General features: G+C 30.3%; 8 protein-coding genes across 8 annotated transcripts; 4 read left to right on the top strand and 4 right to left on the bottom strand.

Moving 5' to 3' along the window:
* Nucleotides 1–147: 147 nt before the first annotated feature.
* Nucleotides 148–1,842, bottom strand: FG379_000603 (uncharacterized protein; the record flags this gene model as incomplete). The annotated part of the gene is made up of 3 exons (XM_067326014.1): nt 148–270; nt 367–1,603; nt 1,685–1,842. The coding sequence occupies 3 exons, from the start codon at nt 1,840–1,842 to the stop codon at nt 148–150; spliced, it is 1,518 nt and encodes a 505-aa protein (XP_067183456.1).
* A 574-nt stretch (nt 1,843–2,416) lies between these two features.
* Nucleotides 2,417–4,009, top strand: FG379_000597 (Hat1-like acetyltransferase (histone acetyltransferase-like); the record flags this gene model as incomplete). Its single annotated transcript, XM_067326008.1, has 1 exon — nt 2,417–4,009. One exon carries the CDS (start codon nt 2,417–2,419, stop codon nt 4,007–4,009), a length of 1,593 nt encoding a protein of 530 aa, XP_067183450.1.
* Nucleotides 4,010–4,085: 76 nt separating this feature from the next.
* FG379_000586 (uncharacterized protein) lies at nt 4,086–4,475 on the bottom strand (the record flags this gene model as incomplete). The annotated part of the gene is made up of 1 exon (XM_067325997.1): nt 4,086–4,475. One exon carries the CDS (start codon nt 4,473–4,475, stop codon nt 4,086–4,088), a length of 390 nt encoding a protein of 129 aa, XP_067183439.1.
* A 677-nt stretch (nt 4,476–5,152) lies between these two features.
* FG379_000575 (calcium calmodulin-dependent kinase) lies at nt 5,153–7,630 on the top strand (the record flags this gene model as incomplete). Its single annotated transcript, XM_067325986.1, has 1 exon — nt 5,153–7,630. The coding sequence occupies one exon, from the start codon at nt 5,153–5,155 to the stop codon at nt 7,628–7,630; it is 2,478 nt and encodes an 825-aa protein (XP_067183428.1).
* Nucleotides 7,631–7,650: 20 nt separating this feature from the next.
* On the bottom strand, nt 7,651–14,862 carry FG379_000564 (uncharacterized protein; the record flags this gene model as incomplete). Its single annotated transcript, XM_067325975.1, has 1 exon — nt 7,651–14,862. The coding sequence occupies one exon, from the start codon at nt 14,860–14,862 to the stop codon at nt 7,651–7,653; it is 7,212 nt and encodes a 2,403-aa protein (XP_067183417.1).
* Nucleotides 14,863–15,400: 538 nt separating this feature from the next.
* FG379_000553 (uncharacterized protein) lies at nt 15,401–16,089 on the top strand (the record flags this gene model as incomplete). Its single annotated transcript, XM_067325964.1, has 2 exons — nt 15,401–15,553; nt 15,607–16,089. 2 exons carry the CDS (start codon nt 15,401–15,403, stop codon nt 16,087–16,089), a joined length of 636 nt encoding a protein of 211 aa, XP_067183406.1.
* A 223-nt stretch (nt 16,090–16,312) lies between these two features.
* FG379_000542 (uncharacterized protein) lies at nt 16,313–18,646 on the bottom strand (the record flags this gene model as incomplete). The annotated part of the gene is made up of 1 exon (XM_067325953.1): nt 16,313–18,646. One exon carries the CDS (start codon nt 18,644–18,646, stop codon nt 16,313–16,315), a length of 2,334 nt encoding a protein of 777 aa, XP_067183395.1.
* A 1,229-nt stretch (nt 18,647–19,875) lies between these two features.
* FG379_000531 (uncharacterized protein) lies at nt 19,876–21,348 on the top strand (the record flags this gene model as incomplete). Its single annotated transcript, XM_067325942.1, has 1 exon — nt 19,876–21,348. The coding sequence occupies one exon, from the start codon at nt 19,876–19,878 to the stop codon at nt 21,346–21,348; it is 1,473 nt and encodes a 490-aa protein (XP_067183384.1).
* Nucleotides 21,349–22,116: the final 768 nt, after the last annotated feature.

Below are 22,116 nucleotides of genomic sequence, written 5' to 3'. Positions count from 1 at the left end.
AAACTTCATTATTTATGAGGAAATCAAAAAATAAAAGGCGCCAGAGGTTCGAATTTATATTTATCAAATGATATACGATAAAGATAAAAATGTGTGGAATATTGAAATAAAAGTCAATAATATAACAACTACAGATGCTTATTTGAATTAGATGTCTTGAGTTGCAATTACTATTGCACTTATTTTATTTGAGTGTTCTAATTGGAAAGTTTTATTTTTGTATGCAGCTATTGCAGATGTGGCTTGCCTACATGTAGGGCATAGTCCAATCTATAAAAGTGATGAATATTCATAAAAAGTGAATATTTTTGAATTATATATTTTATAAGGTAAATTATTTACTTTTTTATATTTAAAAAAACTTACTCTGTAAAACTCTCTGAGAGCACAGTTACTACAGATACCACCATGCCCACAAGGTAGAAATACTGCTTCAAAGTTATTGTCGCAGCAAATAATGCACATAATTTCTTGGTTTATATCTTGAACATTAATATGTTTTATATCCTCCGCTGATTTCACTTTATTCTCTTGTTCGTAATTTGACAGCGAAGAAACAGAAGATGAAAATTCTGTAGTGAGGAGATCCCTTTCAGATATTGTTGGGCTTAGAGATGTGCCAGTAGTACTTTTATCAATGTTTTTATTTATTACAGTGTGAAAAACACCTGTACCTTTTTTATTAAGAATTATCTCTGAACCGATTCTATAAGGAGACATAAATTTTTTAAGTTGTTTGATATTGTTAGCAATAAAATTGTCATCGGATGAAGAAATGAACCCTGAACTATTTCCATCCCTTTCATCAATTAAACTCTGTGAAATTACAATTGATAGGAGAGTGATCAATGTTTGCGTACAAATGAAGCAAATGTGCCAAAGTCTTACATTCGAACCATTTAATTTGTAGTTGTAGCTAATTGTGAATTTATTATCTTTGATATAGACAGAATTACTAAGAAAGTCGGCGAGATCCAAACATCCTATTAGAGTGGAGCTTGAAAGGCATCCAAAAAATATTCCAAAAACTCCGAGCATTTTATCTGTAAATCCTAAGATGCAAAACAGTGTTGAAAATGCAAATATAATGGCACACCAAAACCAACATGGCCAAAAAACAACCCACCAAGAAGGAACATGTTGCAGCTTCTCAGCAATAATCATTATATTTTCGTGAAATTTGGAGGAGGATTCCAATTGGTAACTTTCCTTTGATATTTCAGAATAATACCTATATTCAGAATTAACTCTTAAAAATATTTGAAATAATAAAAGACCAATCCATATATCAACGAACAGAAACCTTATAATAATCCAAGGACATCTTAATGTACTCGAAAAGCTTGCAAATAGTACTTGGAAAATGATTGTACCAGAAATAAATGCCAAAGATAATTGCAATTCAGGCTTTCCAAGTAACATATTAAGTATTATTATAGTTAGACATATTCCACGTGAAAGTAATCCAATAATATGAACAGCCCTTATTATTACATCACTTAAGAAACTCCATGATATCGTTAACCTCAATACTTTAGTTCCTAAAAATACTAGTGAAAAATCAAATACAATCGGTGGAATGAGGCAGGTGCACCAAATAACCCTAGTGAATCCAAAATAAGGTTAATTAAATAGAAGGTCAATAATTTTTTGTTTAAATGGTTTAAATTAAACCGATACTTACCTTGACTCAAATGAAAATATGGTGAATAAAACAGCTAGGAGTACTGTACCTAACCAGCATAATTGCTCTAATACAATTCCAAAAGAAGCTCTATTTATCGCACCATTTGTATTATTACGATAATCTAAGCTGGGTAAAAGTATTGCTACATTATACATGAATTAATAAAGGGAAGAGAATATTTTTTTCTCGAAAATACATTTCAAAGTAATAATAGTAACATTTCTAGAAGTTTTATTGTATGCTTATACAAAATTAAAAAAGTATATTAGGTCAATATCACACTTTATTTTAAGACGAGAACGTCTACAATATTAACTATTTATCACGGATTCGAGTCAGATTGTCAAAAAAAGATGAGTTGAAAAAGTAAGATGTCTTCATCATAGTTTATTTTAAAGAATTGAACATATAAAACTTTTTAAGTTTATTCTTAAAGTTACTATATAACTCTATCATTTTTTATTCAAAGTTCAAATTGGTATGTATTCTATTTATTCAAATATTTTTTTGCATGCAAACCATTACCTTATTCAATTAGACTTTTTAGCGCCCATGATGTTGGTAATTTGTGGGATGGAATTTACGTTTTGTGTAGAAAAAAGGTAGTATATAAGAACAGAGAGCACTAGTAATAACTTAAGTTAGTTCAGTTAATTAATTTATGACATAATTAAGTGTCAAATTTAGAGATAATTTTACCTTTATACTTGAGTACAACTATAGATAATAATGGATGACCTGCCAATGAAAAAAGCGAGACTAAGTGAGGAAAGTGTTTCCCAGGTAACCTTCCCCAGGAAGATGTGTAATGTACTTAAAAGAGTGTTTTTTCACAAATGTATGACTCCCAAAGATATTATTGGAAGAGAAAATGAAAAAACGTTTACACCACACTACGCACATCACTTCTTTCCTGATGAAAAGATTTCTTTATTGGAAGGATACGAGACGTACATTCACATTTACTATTCATGTAATTGGTTCGATGTATATGTTGATGTTGAAGTTGTTCAAAGTAAGAATGTGAGTAAAGAAATTTTAAGTTTATCGGATGCAGTAAGACAAGATTACATAAATGAAATCATTATACAATTAAAAACTGTTCCATTAGAAGGCGAATTTTGTTCCAGAGAAGAATTCATTGAAAGAATTAAAATAAATTTGGTTTTTCTACCGGGTGTTACAATAGATAAATTTTCAAAAAAATTAAAGTTAGAAGAAAATAAAGAAATCCAATTAAGAAGGATAGATTTAGCTGAACCTGAAAACTTATTGACAATATTGAATAGAGGTAATAATTCTGGCGAAAAAGCTGTTTGCTACGAGGAACATCCTATTGTAAAAAATTTTCAGACTCTTCATCGAAGAATTGAGTGGTTTTTGCACTGGTACATTGAATCTGCATCTTCGATTGACCAAGAGGACAGATGGACAATATGGCTTCCAGTGATCATAGAGAAAAGCGCACTCACAATAATAGGCATAATAACCACTTATTTATTCTTTTCTATGCCAAAATGTAGAATGAGAATTTCTCAAGTATTAATATTTCCTCAATATCAGGGTATGGGGTTTGGTTATACCTTTTTAGATGCAATATACCAATTTGCCATTAAAAACGATGATATCATGGAAATCACAGTTGAAGATCCTGCACCATCAATGATGCAATTAAGAGATATAGTTGATATAGAAATATTAATAAGAAATCACTTTTTCAAGAAAGACTCATTTAAGCCACTGGAGGATACCGAACTCTTGAAAATTTTGGAAAATTCAAAGGATTCATTGAATGTTCTGAGAGACATTACTCTTTGTATTTTTCCACCCACTCAAGAATGGGAGGATCTAAAAAAAAAAATCCACAAATTAACTAAAGAATCACCTAGACAAATTGAAAGGCTCTTAGTTCTTATAGCATTTTTTAAATATTTTCCAGAACCTATGCCGAAACCACAACTTATTGATGGTGATGAGCAAAGAGGTTTAAGGATTGGCTTAGAAGAAGGTAAGTTTTTATATCACAAGGGCATGAGGTACATATATACTATACCTCTTCCCTTGTATAAAACTCATACTTTTTTTATTAATTCATTTTCAGATGATAAGACAAGCTCATTAACCCAGAGGAAAGATCCGGAGAGACATACTATTGACAAGCTCTTTAGAATAGCTGTGAAAAAGAAACTTCTTGCAGACAATTCCGATTCACTTTTTGGTATGTCCCAATCGGAAATGATACAAAACTTGGAGTATGCATGGAGACAAGCTTACACAAGTTTCTGCATTTCAGTCAGGAAGATAAGATCACAATATATATAAAAAATAACTTATAATAAACAAACAAAAATATAACAATATCAAACATATTTTCATCGTTATTTATTTAAAATTACAGTTACACATTTTGATTAACTTGAATATTGTTGCTGTTTCCCGTAAACCCAAATTTTACGGTAACTAAATAATAACACAAAATACAGAAGGTTGCTATAATAAACCAGAATAATGTTTTATTAAATAAATAAATAATATATAAGACAAGTATTACCAAGCCTAACCCTGTGAATGAATTGTATAGTTTTTCTTTCATTTCATTATTTATAACTTGTGAGTCATCTTTTACATTTGAGTCTATTCCTGATAAAATATTCTCGGATTTAGTTTCAATATGTATGCTATTACTTATTTTATGTTTATTTGAGCCATCATTGAAATTTAATTCATTATATGCTTGTTCGTTCATTTCATTAACGTATTCCTGATTATAGATGTAGTTCTGGGCCATTCTTTCGTTACTCAAAATATTTATTTCTCGAAAAAGTGTGCAAATATGTATAGACTCAAGCTGATTACAGGATATCTGTTAATTGGTCTTTTTTTGCGAATTGTGATATAAATCAAAGAGAAGCCGAGAAAATAAGCGTAATTCGTCTTAAAGCCTTCCACTCAAACAACGCATTAAAACATGAAAGTACCTTGCAGCACCCCTTATTAATTTACCGCAAACTTTAAATTATCTGAATCCACACTGAAACATACTCCAACTATTAGAGGTTTACATTCTGGGCGCCTGATTATATTTTAAATAATTTTTAGTATAATACCGATTACTGCCCACATATTTGTGGGCATGCAATTTTAAGCCACGTCGTCAAAGGAATGTAAATTTTATGATTTAAAAATTTTAGTGGGTAACAGAATCCAAACTAGCAGACAAATAAACTGAGCCATTACATTAATACCATATAACTAAATAGGGCGAGTTCTTTTCTCTGTAAGTTCCCATGCAATTGATATAAGCGTGATAGGGATTCTTCCATTGTAGTGAAGTTATTTTGTGTTGAATTGCAATAATTTATAAAAATTTTGAAGCTTAAAGTATTTATAAGTGATATATAAACAAAATTATCGATATAGAGATAAGAAAGCGATTTCTTTTAATTGAATTTCCGATTTTATGAGATGGACAAAAATCTAGGAAATGGGCAATATGATCATTACCGCCGAGAGATAAATTTAAGTGATTTAAATTCAGGTGAATATGAAATAGATGAAAATGGACTCCACTCAGACTCTAATTCTATTGAAAGAGTAGGTATAAGTGGTAATACTGGACGATCTAGAACTGGAATTGAGCAGATAGGGTGTATAAGTGAATGGTATAGAAAGGAGAGATTGCATGTAATGTCTGTCACTCCACCAGCTCGGTATGCAAATAACAGAAAGTGTTCGAGTACAGAAAATTATAAGTATAAAAGCAAATTTAGAAGCACAGAGAGAGCAAAGGTTATGTGTTTCTCTCCATCATTTAAACTTAAATTTAGTCATAATACTTTTGTATCTACAGGTTCGCTACTTGAGCTTCAAAAGAGATATGAACTAAGAGGAGTTATTGGTCAAGGATCTTATGGAGTGGTTAGAGTAGCAATAGAAATTTTTACAAACACAGTGCGTGCAGTTAAAATAATGAACAAAAATAAAATTAGACAAATAAATCCAAAAGATGTGGAGAGAATTAAAACCGAAGTAAAAATAATGAAGAAATTGCACCATCCGAATATCACACGTCTTTATGAGGTATATGAGGATGAGCAGTATATATGTCTTGTTATGGAATTATGTCATGGTGGTCATCTACTCGATAAAATTGAAACGAGAACTCAGCAAGAAAACAAAGAAACAAAAAATAAGTTTTTGGTTATATGCCCTTGCCCAGAATGTAAAGATGAGTCATCTAAATATAAAGAAGGTATAAAAGAGGCTGAAATTACAAATAAAGAACAACTAGTATCCAATATAATGAGGCAAATATTTAGTGCATTGCAATATCTACATAACCAGGGAATTTGCCACCGTGATATTAAACCGGAAAATTTTCTATTCTCATCTAGAGTTGGACACGAAATTAGGTTAGTTGATTTTGGTCTTTCGAAAGAATTCTACACATTAAATACAGGTGAATATTTCGGGATGACTACAAAGGCAGGAACGCCTTATTTTGTTGCTCCAGAAATATTAAATAGTACAAGTTCTTCATATGGACCAAAATGTGACATATGGAGTTCAGGTGTCTTATTACATCTACTTTTATTAGGGGTTGTTCCATTTCCGGGAGTGAATGATTCAGATACTATTTCACAAGTTCTAAATAAGAATATATATTTTGATGGTTCTTTTTATGACAGAATATCCCCATTAGCAAAAGATTTACTAAAAAAACTTCTAAATCGCGATGTAAGTGAGAGACTAGATGCAAAAATGGCACTGCAGCATCCTTGGATTACCCAATATAATCGACAAAACACAGTTGAATTAGGTTGCGATCTATTTCCAAGTTTAAGCATAAACTTGAATAAGAGTGAATATGACAGAGACGAGAACAAGAAATTCGCATTTCCAGATAATAATCTAAACACTCTATTTGGTATGAGTACAGATGACTTGAATTTGTTCCCTACATCCATATTGAAATCATTAAGAAGTTATTATGTTTCTCCTTTGCTAAAGAAAATTGCATTGACTATCATTGCGAGATATTGTCCAGATAAGTGGATTGAAAACTTAAGAAACGTATTTTATAAGCTTGATACAAGACAAATAGGTAAAATTAAGATAAGTGATTTAAGAACAGCTATTCAATACATTGCAGCTAAAAGGGAATTGAAATTACCGTCACATCATATAGATCTACTTTTGGATGCTGTAGATAGTGATGGGAATGGAGAGATCGATTACATTGAGTTTGTTGCTGCTGCAATATCACCCAACTTAGCCTCTAGGAAAGATATTTTGACTTTGGCTTTTAAAATGCTTGATCAGGACGAAGACGGGTACATTTCTATACGCGATATAAAAGTGCTCATTAATAGCGAAAAAATTAAGCTATTTTCCGAAACAAAGCTATCATTTTGTAATGATAATAGTATTATCGATGACTTGAATGTTAGAATAATTAAAGATGAAAATGGAGACTCAATGATATCATTCCAGGGCTTTCAAGATATATTTCGCGAGAGTTATGAAAAGGTTTGTAAATGTTATCATAATACGAATATAAATGATGACAGTGTATTATTTGTATGTGGAGAGGATAGCATGGATTATTGGTATAGTGATTTGCTTTTAATTAATACAGAAAACGAAAATCTTAACCAAAATACCATGCCGAATTATGACGAAAAATCAAAAATAAACTCATCAATTTTAAATAAACGCACAGGCTTCAAAGATTTTAAGATAGAAATCACTTCGAAAAATGCTAAAACACTTAAGTTAAGTGATGATGTTGAAGGAACCGATAATTTAGTTAATTCGACAAATTATCATGCAAAAGGAAATCACGAAATTCAGTTTAAACGTAATGCCTGTGACAGGAAGCATAATGGAGGCAACAAGGCATTTGGATTAGAGAAGGCAGAAAGAGAAAAGACCGATTATTAATATTTTAATTAAATTACTATCTAATTAACAATTTTTTCCAGTTTATATTTTATTTCTTGAAGTATTTCCAATTCAGAGTCACACTTCTTGTAGAGTTCTGACATTTTGCTTACAAATTTACTTTTATTCTGGGATTCCAGAACTATACTTAGTGTATTTAAGTAGCTCTTAAATGAATCAGGAAAATGTTCATCACCCGGGAGAATGCTCCTTGTGTTTATAAGCGAATTCTTATTGATTTTGTTCTGATTCTGAGAGTAGTAGTAATCCATAATTATTATACTTGACCTTGTAACGATTTTAATTATGTCACAAATATGTTCACTGTCCGTTATTTGTGAGATTTTGAGCTCGAAAATGTCTCTCAACAATGTTACTAGGTAATTAATACAATTAGACAACCATGTTATTACATCAGATCTAAGCTTGAATATTGTTGAGATATCGCTGTTGAAACTACTTGTATTTGTAAATACCTCCTGCCTAACATTTAGTCCACTAGATAAAATATTATGAGTTATCTTTTCTTGAGCCAATAAAAGGAATTTAGATTCCGATTCTAGCCACGATACTGATGAAATTAAAATTGGAATAATGTAATTGGAATTTGAAGAAATCATTTGCGATGCCACTTCCAAAATTTGGCCACATCTACTGTGTAATATCTTAATGTTCGATATGCAAGAATTTATTTTTAAAATTATGTCATCATATTCCATTTTTTCACTATTTAATCTATCGTTCAGACCGATTAAAAGGATGATTGTGTGTAGTGTTTTAGAAAACATCGAATTAATTGTACACAATATTGGTGAAAACTTCTCAATTATATATTGGCTTCCAGATTTGTTTGAAACATTTTTGGTTTGCCTCTCAAATAAAAAATCCCAATCCAACTTTTTATTCTGTTGACAAAATAGCAGATGTTTAATAAAAAAATCAAAAAATGAGTTGAAAAAAAATTCAAGTTTCTCAATCCAATTTAATATGACTTCAAAGTTATCTATGGAACCATATCCAGCAAGAGTATTATTTGGAATTATCCCATTATTTATTATTTTAATCACCAACGAAAAAAGTGAAAGTACGAGTTCAGAATGATTAAAAATTTTATTATACTGAACTTCCAAAGAATCCTTTGAATTAACGATTTTGAAGTCAGAAAAAAATTGTAACAGCTCTTGAAATGTTAAAATAACGACCTCCTGTGAAAGTAAACAGCTTATGTAATTGGACTCAATAATCTTTCTAAGAAATAACTGTGACATATTTATCCAGTTAATGGTTATGTAGTTCCAAAATATGAGATTTTTTACACATGAGAGACCCAAAGACTTTGAAGTGCAAATTAATGTTTGCATATTTTGGGTGTGTTCATCTCCATTTGAACATGGAACAAGAGTGGACATATCAGAAAATCTTAAGTACTGTTTTGATTGGTAAATTCTGTTATATATAATAAAAAGTAAATATAGGGAGAGAAATGAGTGATTTTCTTTTGTGCTGATTCCAATTATCATATTAGGATAAAATGACATATTTTCAAAATATTCTAATTCTTTGGTTTTACCGTTAAAATAACTAAATAATGCAGCATCTTGAGGATTAAATACCCAATAGAAGTTTATGGAGTCCACATTTAAAGGTAGATAAGTTTCAAGATGAAGTCCATTAATGGCAAGTTGATTATGTTTTTCATTTGAAATTCTTAGATTGCTTATTAAAAGCGAAGCAAAATCAATAAATGGTAGGTTATTGATGTTATTCTTTTTTCTAGTGACCCAAATCTCTGGCCAAATATGTCTAAGTAGGGTACTTGTAAATGATTCACCTATATTTTTCATTCCATTTTCATTAGTTGACTGGATACTATCAATGGTAATACAGTTTGATAATAAAAGTAAAAGTGTATTTTTCCACTCAATTGGGAAACAATGTGTGCTGTCTAAAGATGCTTTTTCTAATCCACTTAATAGGTTAACAATATCCTCGCAACAATCTTGAATTGTAGTGAAACAAATCTTCTGCTTCTGTAAATCAGAAATATTATGGCGTGAAACAAATTGTTTGTAAGTACAATTATCATCAAATTTGTCTTGAATCGGAAATGTAAAATTATAAATCATCTTCACAATTGTCAAAAATGTTTGGGAGAATATTGATAGAACAGCTGTTGCCAACGGAATTGGGCTCTTCTGGAAGAATGAAAAATTAATATATGGCCTACAAAGTTCTATAGTTGATTGGAGAGTAAAGAACATATTTGTTTCCATATCTAAAGAATCATCCATTTGGTCTAAAGAATAGTTTGAGAAATTATTTAGTAAAAGTCCAAAAAATTGGATATATTCATTGATAAAAAGATGATAACATGTGTTATAGATTGAATTTGAGACAATTGTTGAAAATTGTCCTTTATATAAACCTATTTTGTTACTGCTGTTGTCACGTTTTGGATGTGACAATGTCCTGAAAATTCCACATACCAGAGTCCCATTTGAAGACAAATAAGGGATGAATGAATTAAATAAATAAGCTTGCTTACTTACTTGCTCACTAAACTCATCAATCTCAAAACTAGCTTCATCTTCAATAATTGCTTGCCCAAGGTTGATAATAATTGAAAGTATATCAAATCCATCAGAAACAGATGCGGAAGTTTTTGGTGATGTTAGGAATATTCTGAAAATAACACTTAAATTTTGTACGCTTAAGAGCCAAAAAGGATCGCATAGAATGGAATCTTTGATTTCAGAGTCCTCAATAATCTTCATTGCTGAAGAAACTTGTGAAACCATAAATAATTCAGAAGATACTAAATTAATTATCATTGAGGCGTGTAAATAATGCAACCAACGATATTCAACTGGTATCCAACTAATAGGAATAAGTAATCTTTCCTTCAATACTGCATATCTTGTACTAAATCTACTTGTTATTAAACGTAAAGTAAAATCAACAAGTTGAGGAATCTTAATTAAGTTTATAATTAATTTCAATGAAATATAATATAGCTCTAATTGAGTAAGAATAGCAAAATCCACATCTGGATGAATAAACTTTTTTTCATTTGGCTCTGACAAAGGTATCTGAGGTGGATTGGAAAGAATGTCCATAATTGTCAATAAAGGAAATGCTTCCTGTTCAGAATTTGACGAAGGATCTGGAATATATATTTCATCGTAACTCTTTGATGAATATCTTTGAGTTTTGGAACTAGAAAATATTAGATATTCTCTAATAGTAGGTGTGTCTATGGAGAATCCTAAATTAAGACCCAGAAGAAGAGGAATCAAAGTGGGTACTGAATCTGTACTTTTCTTTATTTTACTTGAAAATATATAATCATTTTCAATACCCTTAGATAACATGAAAGCTATTATAGACCTTGTACTTGTAAGATGAAATCTTGAAATTTTATCATAAACACAAGATTTATTTGGAATAAATGTTGGTGCTATTGATTGTAAATAACCATTTAATATTATTTCGTTTGCATTTAAAATGTCTAATTTAGATGAGGAAATAGAGACTAAACCCTTAAGTTGAGATTTTAACTTACTCCAAAGAGATAAATCATTAGACTCTACAAACGCAGCTAAATATAAATTCCAGTAGATCTCCAATTCATTGTGTATTGGGAGTAGTGATTTGCAAGAAATACCAAGAAGATTGTATTCACATGAATAAGACGAAGATTTTATATCAGTTTCTGTAATTTCTTCCCAAAATATAGCCTCTTGATCTGAAACCAAAGATTTACTTCTTGTGCCAGTATCAGATTCGGGAGGAAAGAATGATGATTCCGAATTCCAGATGGAAATAAATGAAACTTCGTTTTCAAGAATAAGTTTCTCAATTTGAACTGGGAATTTGTCGTTACTTGGATTAGATAGTATTTCCGTAAAGGTTGATCTTATTTGAAGTAATAATGAAGGCGAATCAGTTATTAATGATAGTATAACTTCGGAATCTCTATTAATAAGCTGAAATAATATAAATATTAGAGATTTTAATGTCGATTTATCAATTCCACTGATTATATATTTCAACAAAAAATGAATGTAGTATTTGTCTCTAGAAACCGTTATAAAAGAAGGCAATTTTTGAGGTTTCAAATAAAGCTGTTCATGGAATGGAACTAGTGCACTTTCTGTATATGAAATGACTCCAACAGCCGCCGTGTCCAATAGTACTTGATTATAATTCACTTGTGTACCTTTGCTATTTATTGAACTTAAATATTGTCTATTTAAAATATTCTTGTAATTTTGTACCCAGTATATAAATAAATAGTCCCTTTGAAGAAGGATTTTAATTATATCTAAACCAACTTTTGCGGCCTGAATCTTAAACTTATTACATGGTTCATTACCTTGACTTTGAATAAATATCATATGTGGATTGTCATCAATAACAATCAACATCATAAGCTGGTGAAACGTTGGTGAATCAATTGAGAGTAAACAGCGAAACAACCAGATAATTGCTTCTGACTCCTCTGAAGGTTCCTGTGAATCATCCAGCAACGGACTCAAAAGTATAAAACGTATATATTTTAATACTAGAGTAGCTATAATCCAATATCTTATAGGAGAGAATATTTTTCTGTTCTCCAACATAGGTAATATTTCGAGGAGAATCCATTTTAAAATTGGGAGCTGATGATTACAACTAGACCTTTCGTTTATATTTAAAGTTTTACTTTTCGTATGAAACTCGGCCGTATTCATAGAGATAAGATTTTTGATATTTGATTCTTTAAAATTAAGTGTCAAAATACAACAAAGAAGTTTAATTAAGAATATTCCTGTCTCGTCATCTGAATTTGAATATTGTAATGTTCTTTTAAGAACTGAAATCTTGGATGCGATAATTTCAAGGGTTTCTGAAGCTTGATAGTGAATTAAACCACTGGAAATTGCATCTAAACACCCCACCTGTAACGCATACGCAAGCCTAGGATCTTCCAAAACAGTGTTCTCAGACCAGTCCTTAAGAACAATAGTAATAAAATTAGCAATACTTTTTCCCCCCTGTAAATTAATTGTAATATTTAAAAGAGGTGGAGATGGGGGATGAGAAATATTCAATCTAGTCGAGAATCCAAATGATATTATTCTTAAAACAGCTCTACAAAAAGAGTGAAAAAATTGTGGTTTATCAAGACCACTTCCACTCCAAATACCCATTTTAGGTTGGTCGCCACCTGAAAAGTGACTATCGAGACTTAATAACCGTTCCTCATTTTTATTTGTTGAGAACTTTGAGGACAAAGTCTTAGTTATGAAATGAATTATTGATGGTAAATGAAACCAAATATTTGACGGTTGATTTTGAAGAAAATGAGCTATTTGCTGTCCAAGGGAGTAGTGACCAACCATCATTATAGTTGCAGCAAGATCAAGTAAATCAATAAATAATTCCGAAAGTATTGGGGGCATTGAATTTGCCGATGAGGCATCTTGATCAGTCTCACCATAAGAAGAATACATACTTAATGTTGGGAACATTTCCATACAACTTGAGAGAATTTTAGAGGCTCCCCAACTTGCAAGTGGATATCTCCTGCACAAGACATTTAAACAACAAATAATTGGGCTTAATATAGAGGTTATTGAATCTTTAGAACCTGAATTATTTGATTCTTTTTCAACCTTTTGTCTAGAATCTTTTTCCATTAGAATTCTCCTTTGTAATTGCAGGATTCTGGACCATTGAATTTGATCTTGAGTTGGGTTAAGTGAAATTGAATAGAAATCATAAATAACCTGTATAAAAATAAGGTTAACAGGATCAATAGGATCTAAATACCCTAGAATCTCATTTTGTATATAATGGAATACCTTCCAATATGTAATACCCATGAACCTCTTTTTTGAATTTTCACCGAAAGCTCCATTTATAGCGAATGCTGCAAATCTCCCCAAGTTCGTTTCCAAGTCCCAAAATTCATTATTTATCACATCATTTTTCTTTGTAGAGTATGATAATGAATTGGAATTATCATGGTTACTAACTTCCTGAGACAATCTTGAAATCAAGTTATGTTTTAACAAAAATAAATTTTGTTTGGAGGCTTTAGGAAGTCTTTTCGAAGAACAAAACCACTCCATTGCATCATAAAGTGAATTTGGGAAAGCAGTAATATTATTATTTCTTTCCCATCTTTGTGGTACGTAGTCAAATGAGATAATTATTATAAACAAAACCTTAGCGGAAAGAGTTAGCTCCTCGGATGTGTCTTGTTTAATGTTATCCCATGAATCATAGTCTGCTGCGGTTGGACGATTTATTAGGGAGCTCGGATGTATCTTTGCAACATTAGGGATTAGCTCCATTAATGACTCAATTTCATCAATTTTGGGATTGAATCTCGAAAATAACATTGCTATTGCATCAACTAATTGGAATATTATATTTTTGTAATGGTCCCTTAGAAAGTTATTGACCTCGAAATTGCTCGGAAAATCGACCATAGATTGCGGTTCTGCTTTAATATTCGCTTGTCCAAGTTTAATAATTTCTTGAATACTATGAAATATGGAATTCACGGCATTTTTTATAAATCCAGATTCAAGTATCTTAATACATCCATATATACATATAGGAGGGCACTGAGACGTGAATAAGTTACCACTATTCTCACTAGAATAAGCATGTGAGGGAGAATTGTGGGTATTGGTTTTAAAATCCGAGTCTTGGTCACATAAAACTCCAAGTACTACACAAGGATGACAATTATTTGCTAGTTCGTGAATTGTTAGTAAAAGGAACTTTAATTCACGATAATAAAGCTCCATTACTGCTGAAAAAAGAAGCTCAAGGTTAACAACTCCACTTTCATTTTGAATTGAAGGGTCAATTAAAGCCATGTTAATGAATCCAAAAATCTCGATCTGATGTAAAGAAAGTTCTACAGATAAATCTTCACACATTCTCACCACTAATGGGTTTGTTAATATGGAGAAAGTATATTCGAATTTCCTTTTAAGGAATTCATTCAATTCCGAACCTGAATTCTGTAAGCTCAAAGTTGAATCCCTAGTAATAGAGTGCAGTGGATTTGATAGATACATAATATTTTTGTCGATAAAATTTACACATTCTTTATTCACATCCCACCACTCATCAAAATCATCAGGTTGCGTTGATAGTAGTGTTTTAAATGGGCCATTGTAAAATTTTTCGAATGACCCTGTACCCCAAACAGGATCGAGATTCTCCCACATTTAATACCACCTCAATGATTATTAATTAAGTTTATCTTTATATTAGTTATTATTGATAACCTTAAATTCATTTAAGAAATTTATTATTTTTTGAATTATAAAAAAATTCCCTGTAAAAGCATTATATACAAAAAACACCGCCGGAGCCACAACTGATATCGTAAATGTGTGTTAATATTGACTAGCTTAAATAGAGGTACTAATATTTAATTCAGTTCGGAAAATTGAATTAATTACTCTTAATATTCAGTATTATTTTTTTACTTTTACTCTGAATCAATTCTTCACAAAATTTTTTTTAGTCTCTACTCTTTACTTCCATGATTTATTGTAAATTCAAATAATTCAAGTTATAAATTGATTAATTTCCGTAGATGAATCTCAATTTATTTGTGAGTTAATTTCCTTAAAAAAGTTACTAATAAAGCAGAATTATTAATTTTGTTTATTTTTTAGCTTAAGCTTATAAGCGCCGTATGTTCTTGACATTGATTTAAAGAAGCAAAAACTCTTTGAAGATTCAGGCTATTGCTCCGAAATGGAAAGAAATAAATTTCTAGCTGCAATTGACTTCGAGGATAAGTCACTTTCCAAGGAAATATTTGAGTCTATATCACTTTCACAACTTGATATTGTCGATGATGACGGAAGAACCCTTTTGCATAATGCAGTTTCCAAGAACAAATTATTTGTGAGTTTACTATAATTTAAGTTTTATTACAATAAAACAAATTAATATTTTAGATAGTTGAAATATTAATTAATAAGGGGTCAAAATTGAATACAAGTGATGAAAATGGATGGACTCCGCTCCACTCTTCTTGTTCAATAGGAAACTATACATTATCCAAACTATTAATAGACAATAATGCAGATTGTGGTGCAAAAACACACTCAGGCTCCACGCCACTTCATTATGCAGCTTCTAAAGGACACTATGAAATAGTTGAGTTATTGATTAAAAAGAACATTGATATTATTGATATTAGAGACTCCTATGGCCGAACTGCCATATTTATGTCAGCTTGTTCTGGGAAGAAGGATGCATTTGATATTCTTTTCGATAATGGGGCAGACATTAAATATATTGAACATATTTCTGGCGATACAATATTGCACGCCGCAATAAATGGAAATCATCAAGAGATAGCACTTAAAATAGCAACTAAGGAACCAGAAATGCTGTTACAAAAGAATAAGGTACGTTTAAATATGTTTAAACTTTAAAATAACTAAAAGAATACAAATAAAATCTGTAGGAAGGCAAAATCCCACTGGACTATTCATCGAGAGAATTTACAGACGAACTTTTAGAAATAGTAAAGAATAATTTTGATAAAGAAAGCATAGAAAATATCTTGAGTAAATAATAATATTAATTATTAATTATAATGTGTACAAATATACATACATTTACCTTGAATTACACTGTAATTGCCATGCATACAAACTAATCACCTATACAATCAATTGTACACTCTAAAAATCTATTAACTATATCCTTTATATACTGCGAATCATTTAGAAGGTGGTTAGTATCAAAGTCATTGAATTTAGGGATAGAATCATCATTAATTTGAGATGGGTTGGGGAGATTCACCATTTTTCCAATTGAACCACATATGTACTTGTATGTATTAAAAAGAGTCAAGTATGAATTGTTCTCTTCACAAGGAACATAGTAATTTAATAGCTCAGTTACTAGATCTTCAACTAATTCAATCTCTACGTCAACATTATTTTGCCTGATAATTATTTCTAACAGCCGAAAAACTGCATTTAATAAGGAAGGAGAAAGCCCATTTCTTGAAAAATCTCTAATATAATTAATAAAAAGTGAATCAAATACAATTGTATTATTAGATTTGACATTGAATTGAGACATAAAGTTAATGAACAACTCATAATGATCGTGGAAAATATTGGCTTTAGCATTAAAAGTTTTTGAAGGCTTGTATTTCAGACATTCTTTTATGAATTTACTAGACAAAGCGAGTAATGCCTCATATAAGTACCCGTCTAAGTTTTCCATATTTATTAATTTCGCAAGCAGCTCGGAGCATAGCAATACAATGTTCGGGCCAGCGATAACATAATTTTTTATTTGAATACCTGATTTTCCGTTGATAATAATATGATCAAAAATACTATTTTCTATTATAATAACAATTTTGTCACAGATTTTATCTGAAGGCCAAAATGTGTTGTTAACTGAAAATATTGTTACTAAATATTTAATTATAAAGTACAATTCCCATGTTGATAAGCAAGGTTTATTGTAAATATTAATTACATCCTCAATAAACAATATCAAGTGCTCATAACTTGCCGAGTATATAAAAATACAATATAGAGCTGATTTCAACATTAATGTAGTATAGTTCAATATTTCAGATTCTGTAATATGAAAAGACTTCTTGAAACCGTCTAAATTTATTAGTATTACCTTAACTGTTTCAAGTAATTCACAATTGAACATATTTATTCTTTTAGCATCATAATTTAATTTTAAATCCGAATCATCAAAATTATCAGAGTGAAGTTTTCCACCATTATCTTTCAATTGCGAAAGTGGCCCAAGATTCGAAATAACTCTCAATAATGTCCTAAATAGTCCGCTATGAATGAGTTGTTTACAAGATGTGTAATAAGCATGAGATGAAACAAGCATTCTTGTAAATCTGAGTAATTCGTACACTAAATCATCTAAAAAGATATAACAGGATTCATTGTTATCAATAATAATATTTAATATATTTAATTCCAACATAAAAGATTTAATAGCACCGTTGTTATTGATAACTGTTTTAGAAAAAGATTTTATTAGATTACTGATTCTTTTCTTGTGTCTCCTTTTTAAATTAAGCAATAGATTTGAACCAAAAATTTCAGTATCAGATAATATTATATCTAATATTTCAAGCCCAATGTTAGAGACAAAGTTGTCGGTATTATTTAGAATAAGAGGTAGTAATTTATTTAGAAGAAAATCAAATGAATAATGTCCTAAAAATGTATTGTAATGTTTAATTTTTTCACAGGAATCACATAAATCCATGTCATTATTATTGATCCTGCTCTCCTTGAATAATAACATCCTTAAGTTCTTGTTGTTAATTAGCAATTTATACATTTGAATTAGGGAGAAATTTGCATCACATGAATTATTCGAGATGCAAATATACAGATTATTCTGAAAGCTATGAAAGTTTTCAAAAACAAATGAGTTAAGTATTTCCATGTTTACAATTACTGATAATAAATTAGAAACTGCTTTATAAATAAAGTAACTTTTTTTTTCAAAATTGTTAAAAATTAAGAAAATAAAATCCTTTAAGTAAGGAATTAACCTGTTAAATAAAATTTTAGACTCAATCAAAGTAGTTAATATCGATATTCTAATACAAATGGCCCTTTGACTGAGCTTTTCCCAGTCTTTAAATATGAATAATTCACTAAATTGCTCTATAACATTCTCATTTATAAACAAACAATTTTTGAAAGGAGCCAAAGAAATAACTATTGAAATTGCATCACCAATAAGAGCATTAGGATTATTAGACAAAATTTTTATACCAGGAAAAACAAATTTTTCCAGTAAAGATTGCGTCTCACCAAAAGAAAGGTTTGCTAGATGAATTCTAAACAAATCCTCAACATCAGGAGATAATGGATTTGACGAATTTAAATCATTTTCCTTTAGTTTAAACAAGTATTCGGTAAGTGTTTCAATTTTATCACTACCCTTTAGTAGCTTTCTGCTTTTGAATTCTCTTAAAATCATCATATATTCAGCTGCATTTTAAAATAGTAAGTTTTGAATTTGATGTCAACCGCCCAAAAATATACCTGTATGGTTTTATTTGGCTGAATTTTAAATCCTAAATACCGGCCAATAAAGATACACAAATCCACAGTTTTGTTCTGCATTTTAAATTTATTTTTGGTGTTTGATAAGAATCTTTAATTGTAACAAAAAATGGCAATAACTTAAATAGAAAATATACCAAACAATTTGTGGGACAATTAACTCTTTCAAAAAGGTAACAGCTGTTAATAGAACTTACATTTATGTATATCATTGGGATGAATGAGTTTTATATACTGAAAATATGGTTTTTCAAGCTTTAACTCGCATTGATTTTAATAATTATGTTTGAATTGCTAATTACTGGAATCGAAGTTATGACTATAAATCACTGTATTGTTATTGCAATAATAACAAATAACTTTTATTAAACAATGACTTTATCCACAATTACTCCCTTATTGCAGGTTATCAATAACTCTATTTATTGTGTGAACACAAACCACACTATTATTTAAGCCTTTCAGGTAATATTTTTTACGTACTTCAAATTTGTGAACAAAATAAAACTGCTTATATAATTACTGTCTGAGCTATTAGATATTATATAAATACGTTTTTTTATTTACGAATATGTGTTAATTTTTGTCTTCACTAGTTTGTTTAACTTTTTTTCTCTCTCAAACATGTAATATACATCAAATCGTTTTTTTATAGGTAGTGAAATTGTTATTTATTATTGAAAATATCATAAAATAGTATATCACATACAGAAATTATCCAATACACAATTAATAACAGACTTTTTCCCCAATTATTTTGACCGAAATAATATTATAAAATGTGCATTTGCAATAAACTTTGGCGGGATGGTAAATAAGCATGTTTACTTAAATTTAGAGATGAATTTAGGTATTTGAGAGAATGTTGTGATAACCAAAAAAGCTCCGTTTTAATAAGTCAACACAATAAAATTAACAATTAAATCCTTATAATGTCGATAATTACCTTTTATTATTGAAGTTCTCTCTTACTGTTCATATTTGTAGATTATGGAGGTAGAAACAGATAAAAGCGCCATAAAAAAATCTCTGCTTTAAATATCATCATTTGACATTTTTTAAATACGATCAATGTAAATCTCCGAGCAAAGAGAAAATTTATGGAAGTCAACAAACAGTAATATCATCACATATATTTTATTTATGAGCTGCTTTGGACCATTTATATTATTTTGCCTTACAATATTCTTTTTTATACAAAATTCTGATTGTGCAGGTGTTTTTGTACTGCAAAGGCCAGAAGATGCACTGGAATTAGATTTACACAAACATAATTTAAAAAAACAAGAATGTTCAGAAAAGTTGCTTCGTTCATTGTCATGCTTTGAGTTGATTAGATTAAATAAATTTTTAACTTATTTATATACTAAACTTACGGTTCTTGCTCGTTATTATAAATCATATGGACATAAATCTAACATAAATTTAGAAAAAGTACTTTTTCTGATGGAATCTGAAGTAAAATCATTAGCGGCAGAAAGATCTCAAGTTTTGACGGTTATATACATGAAATCATGCACAGGTCTTACTGATTTGGACAAATCGCCTTTTACCACCTCCGGCTTAACAAGTTGTAAAAGGCATCATATTCCATTATCTACAAGATCAAGGGGACTTGCTGCATCATTTCTGAGTCTTTTAGATAAAAAAATAGTCAAAATACAAAAGATGATGACTGCTCTTAACGCCATGAGTGCTCAACAAACGTGCTTAGTTAATTATATTTTAAACGCTAAAAATTTTACATGTTTAATTTTACAAATTTTTAAGAATCTTTATATACAAATATCAGAAACACATGGCATTACTAAGCACGATACGAAAACACAATCTGCCGTTAGAGGCAAAGGGTATGAAAGTGATACATCCTCTAGCGATTCAGAACTTGATAAAGAATTATGTTCAACTTTTTATTCTGTGTCGAAAAGCCATGATTATGATGGAAAAGGTGGTGCAGCAGGTGGTGCAGCAGGTGGTGCAACAGGTGGAGCAACAGGTGGTGCAACAGGTGGAGCAACAGGTGGTGCAACAGGTGGAGCAACAGGTGGTGCAACAGGTGGTGCAACAGGTGGAGCAACAGGTGGTGCAACAGGTGGAGCAACAGGTAGTGTAACACATGGTCATCATTACACTGGAAGCATGCCTTTAACTTTAGAGAACCTAAAAGCAATCGGTGATGAAGGTTACGAGAAAAAAAGTGGATTATCAGTGTTTGCTTCTGTGTTTCATCCTAGACTCCGTGCTTCATCGTCAGGTTCGTATGACTTTAAAGAGAGTAGTAGAAATAAAAAAGGTGATAAAGAACGTAAATGTGCTGAGTTAAGTGCTGGTATATATAGATCATCTACTTTCACAGCTGCCTTGCTTAAGGATTTATGCATAGACGATCCTGCTGATGGTCATGGTTTTGTTACTATGGAATCTGGAGCAAGGCATCATCGACATCATCGTCATCATCGTCGCCAAAAAAATGATAAATCAGAAGGGGAACAAAAGGAACATCGTGAGGATGATGAACGTAAGAAGCATAAGCAAGGGCATACTCGTCAAGAGCCGCACGCTGAAGGTAAATTTGATAAGTATGATTTATCAGACATTTTGAATGAAGCTGAATAATCTAGCGTGTTGGTTTTTGTTGTTTCATGGCTTAGAACCTATTTTATTTGACTTTTCATCAAAAATGAATCATTTTAGTACAGTATTTATCACTATTGCTTAAAATGTGAAATTCTTGGAATTCTCTAATTTAAAATTAACATTCAAATAATACATATTTATGCTTTATGTGGTGGATATGGTTAAAAGAGTTCAACTTGTTATATATTTTGTCAAATATTGCTTATTAATACTCAATAATTCACTAATTTACTTTTCAATACTGGTTATTTTTATAGTTTAATTTATATTTTTTTTAATTCACCTATATTTGTACTTGTTATTTTTCAATTCCTCAATACATGAATGCCAACCTTAAATAAAATTTTTCAAAGCTTTTAGTTTATAAATAAATTGTATATATATTAAAATATTAGGTTTTAGGTTTAGGTTTAGGTTTAGTTTAGGTTTTAGGTTTAGGTTTTAGGTTTAGTTTTAGGTTAGGTTTTAGGTTTAGGTTTAGGTTTAGTTTAGGTTTAGGTTTAGGTTTTAGGTTTAGGTTTTAGGGTTAGGTTTAGGTTTTAGGGTTTAGGTTTTAGGTTTAGGTTAGGTTTTAGGGTTTAGGGTTTTAGGGTTAGGTTTTAGGGTTTAGGGTTAGTTTAGGTTAGGTTTTAGGTTTAGGTTTTAGGTTTAGGTTTTAGGTTTAGGTTTTAGGTTTTAGGTTTAGGTTTTTAGGTTTTAGGTTTAGGTTTTTAGGTTTAGGTTTTAGGTTTAGGTTTAGGTTTAGGT

This window comes from Cryptosporidium bovis (assembly GCF_009768925.1).
Source record: "Cryptosporidium bovis isolate 45015 chromosome Unknown contig_13, whole genome shotgun sequence".
Classification (NCBI taxonomy): domain Eukaryota; phylum Apicomplexa; class Conoidasida; order Eucoccidiorida; family Cryptosporidiidae; genus Cryptosporidium; species Cryptosporidium bovis.
This window is presented reverse-complemented; position numbering and strand designations above follow the sequence as displayed.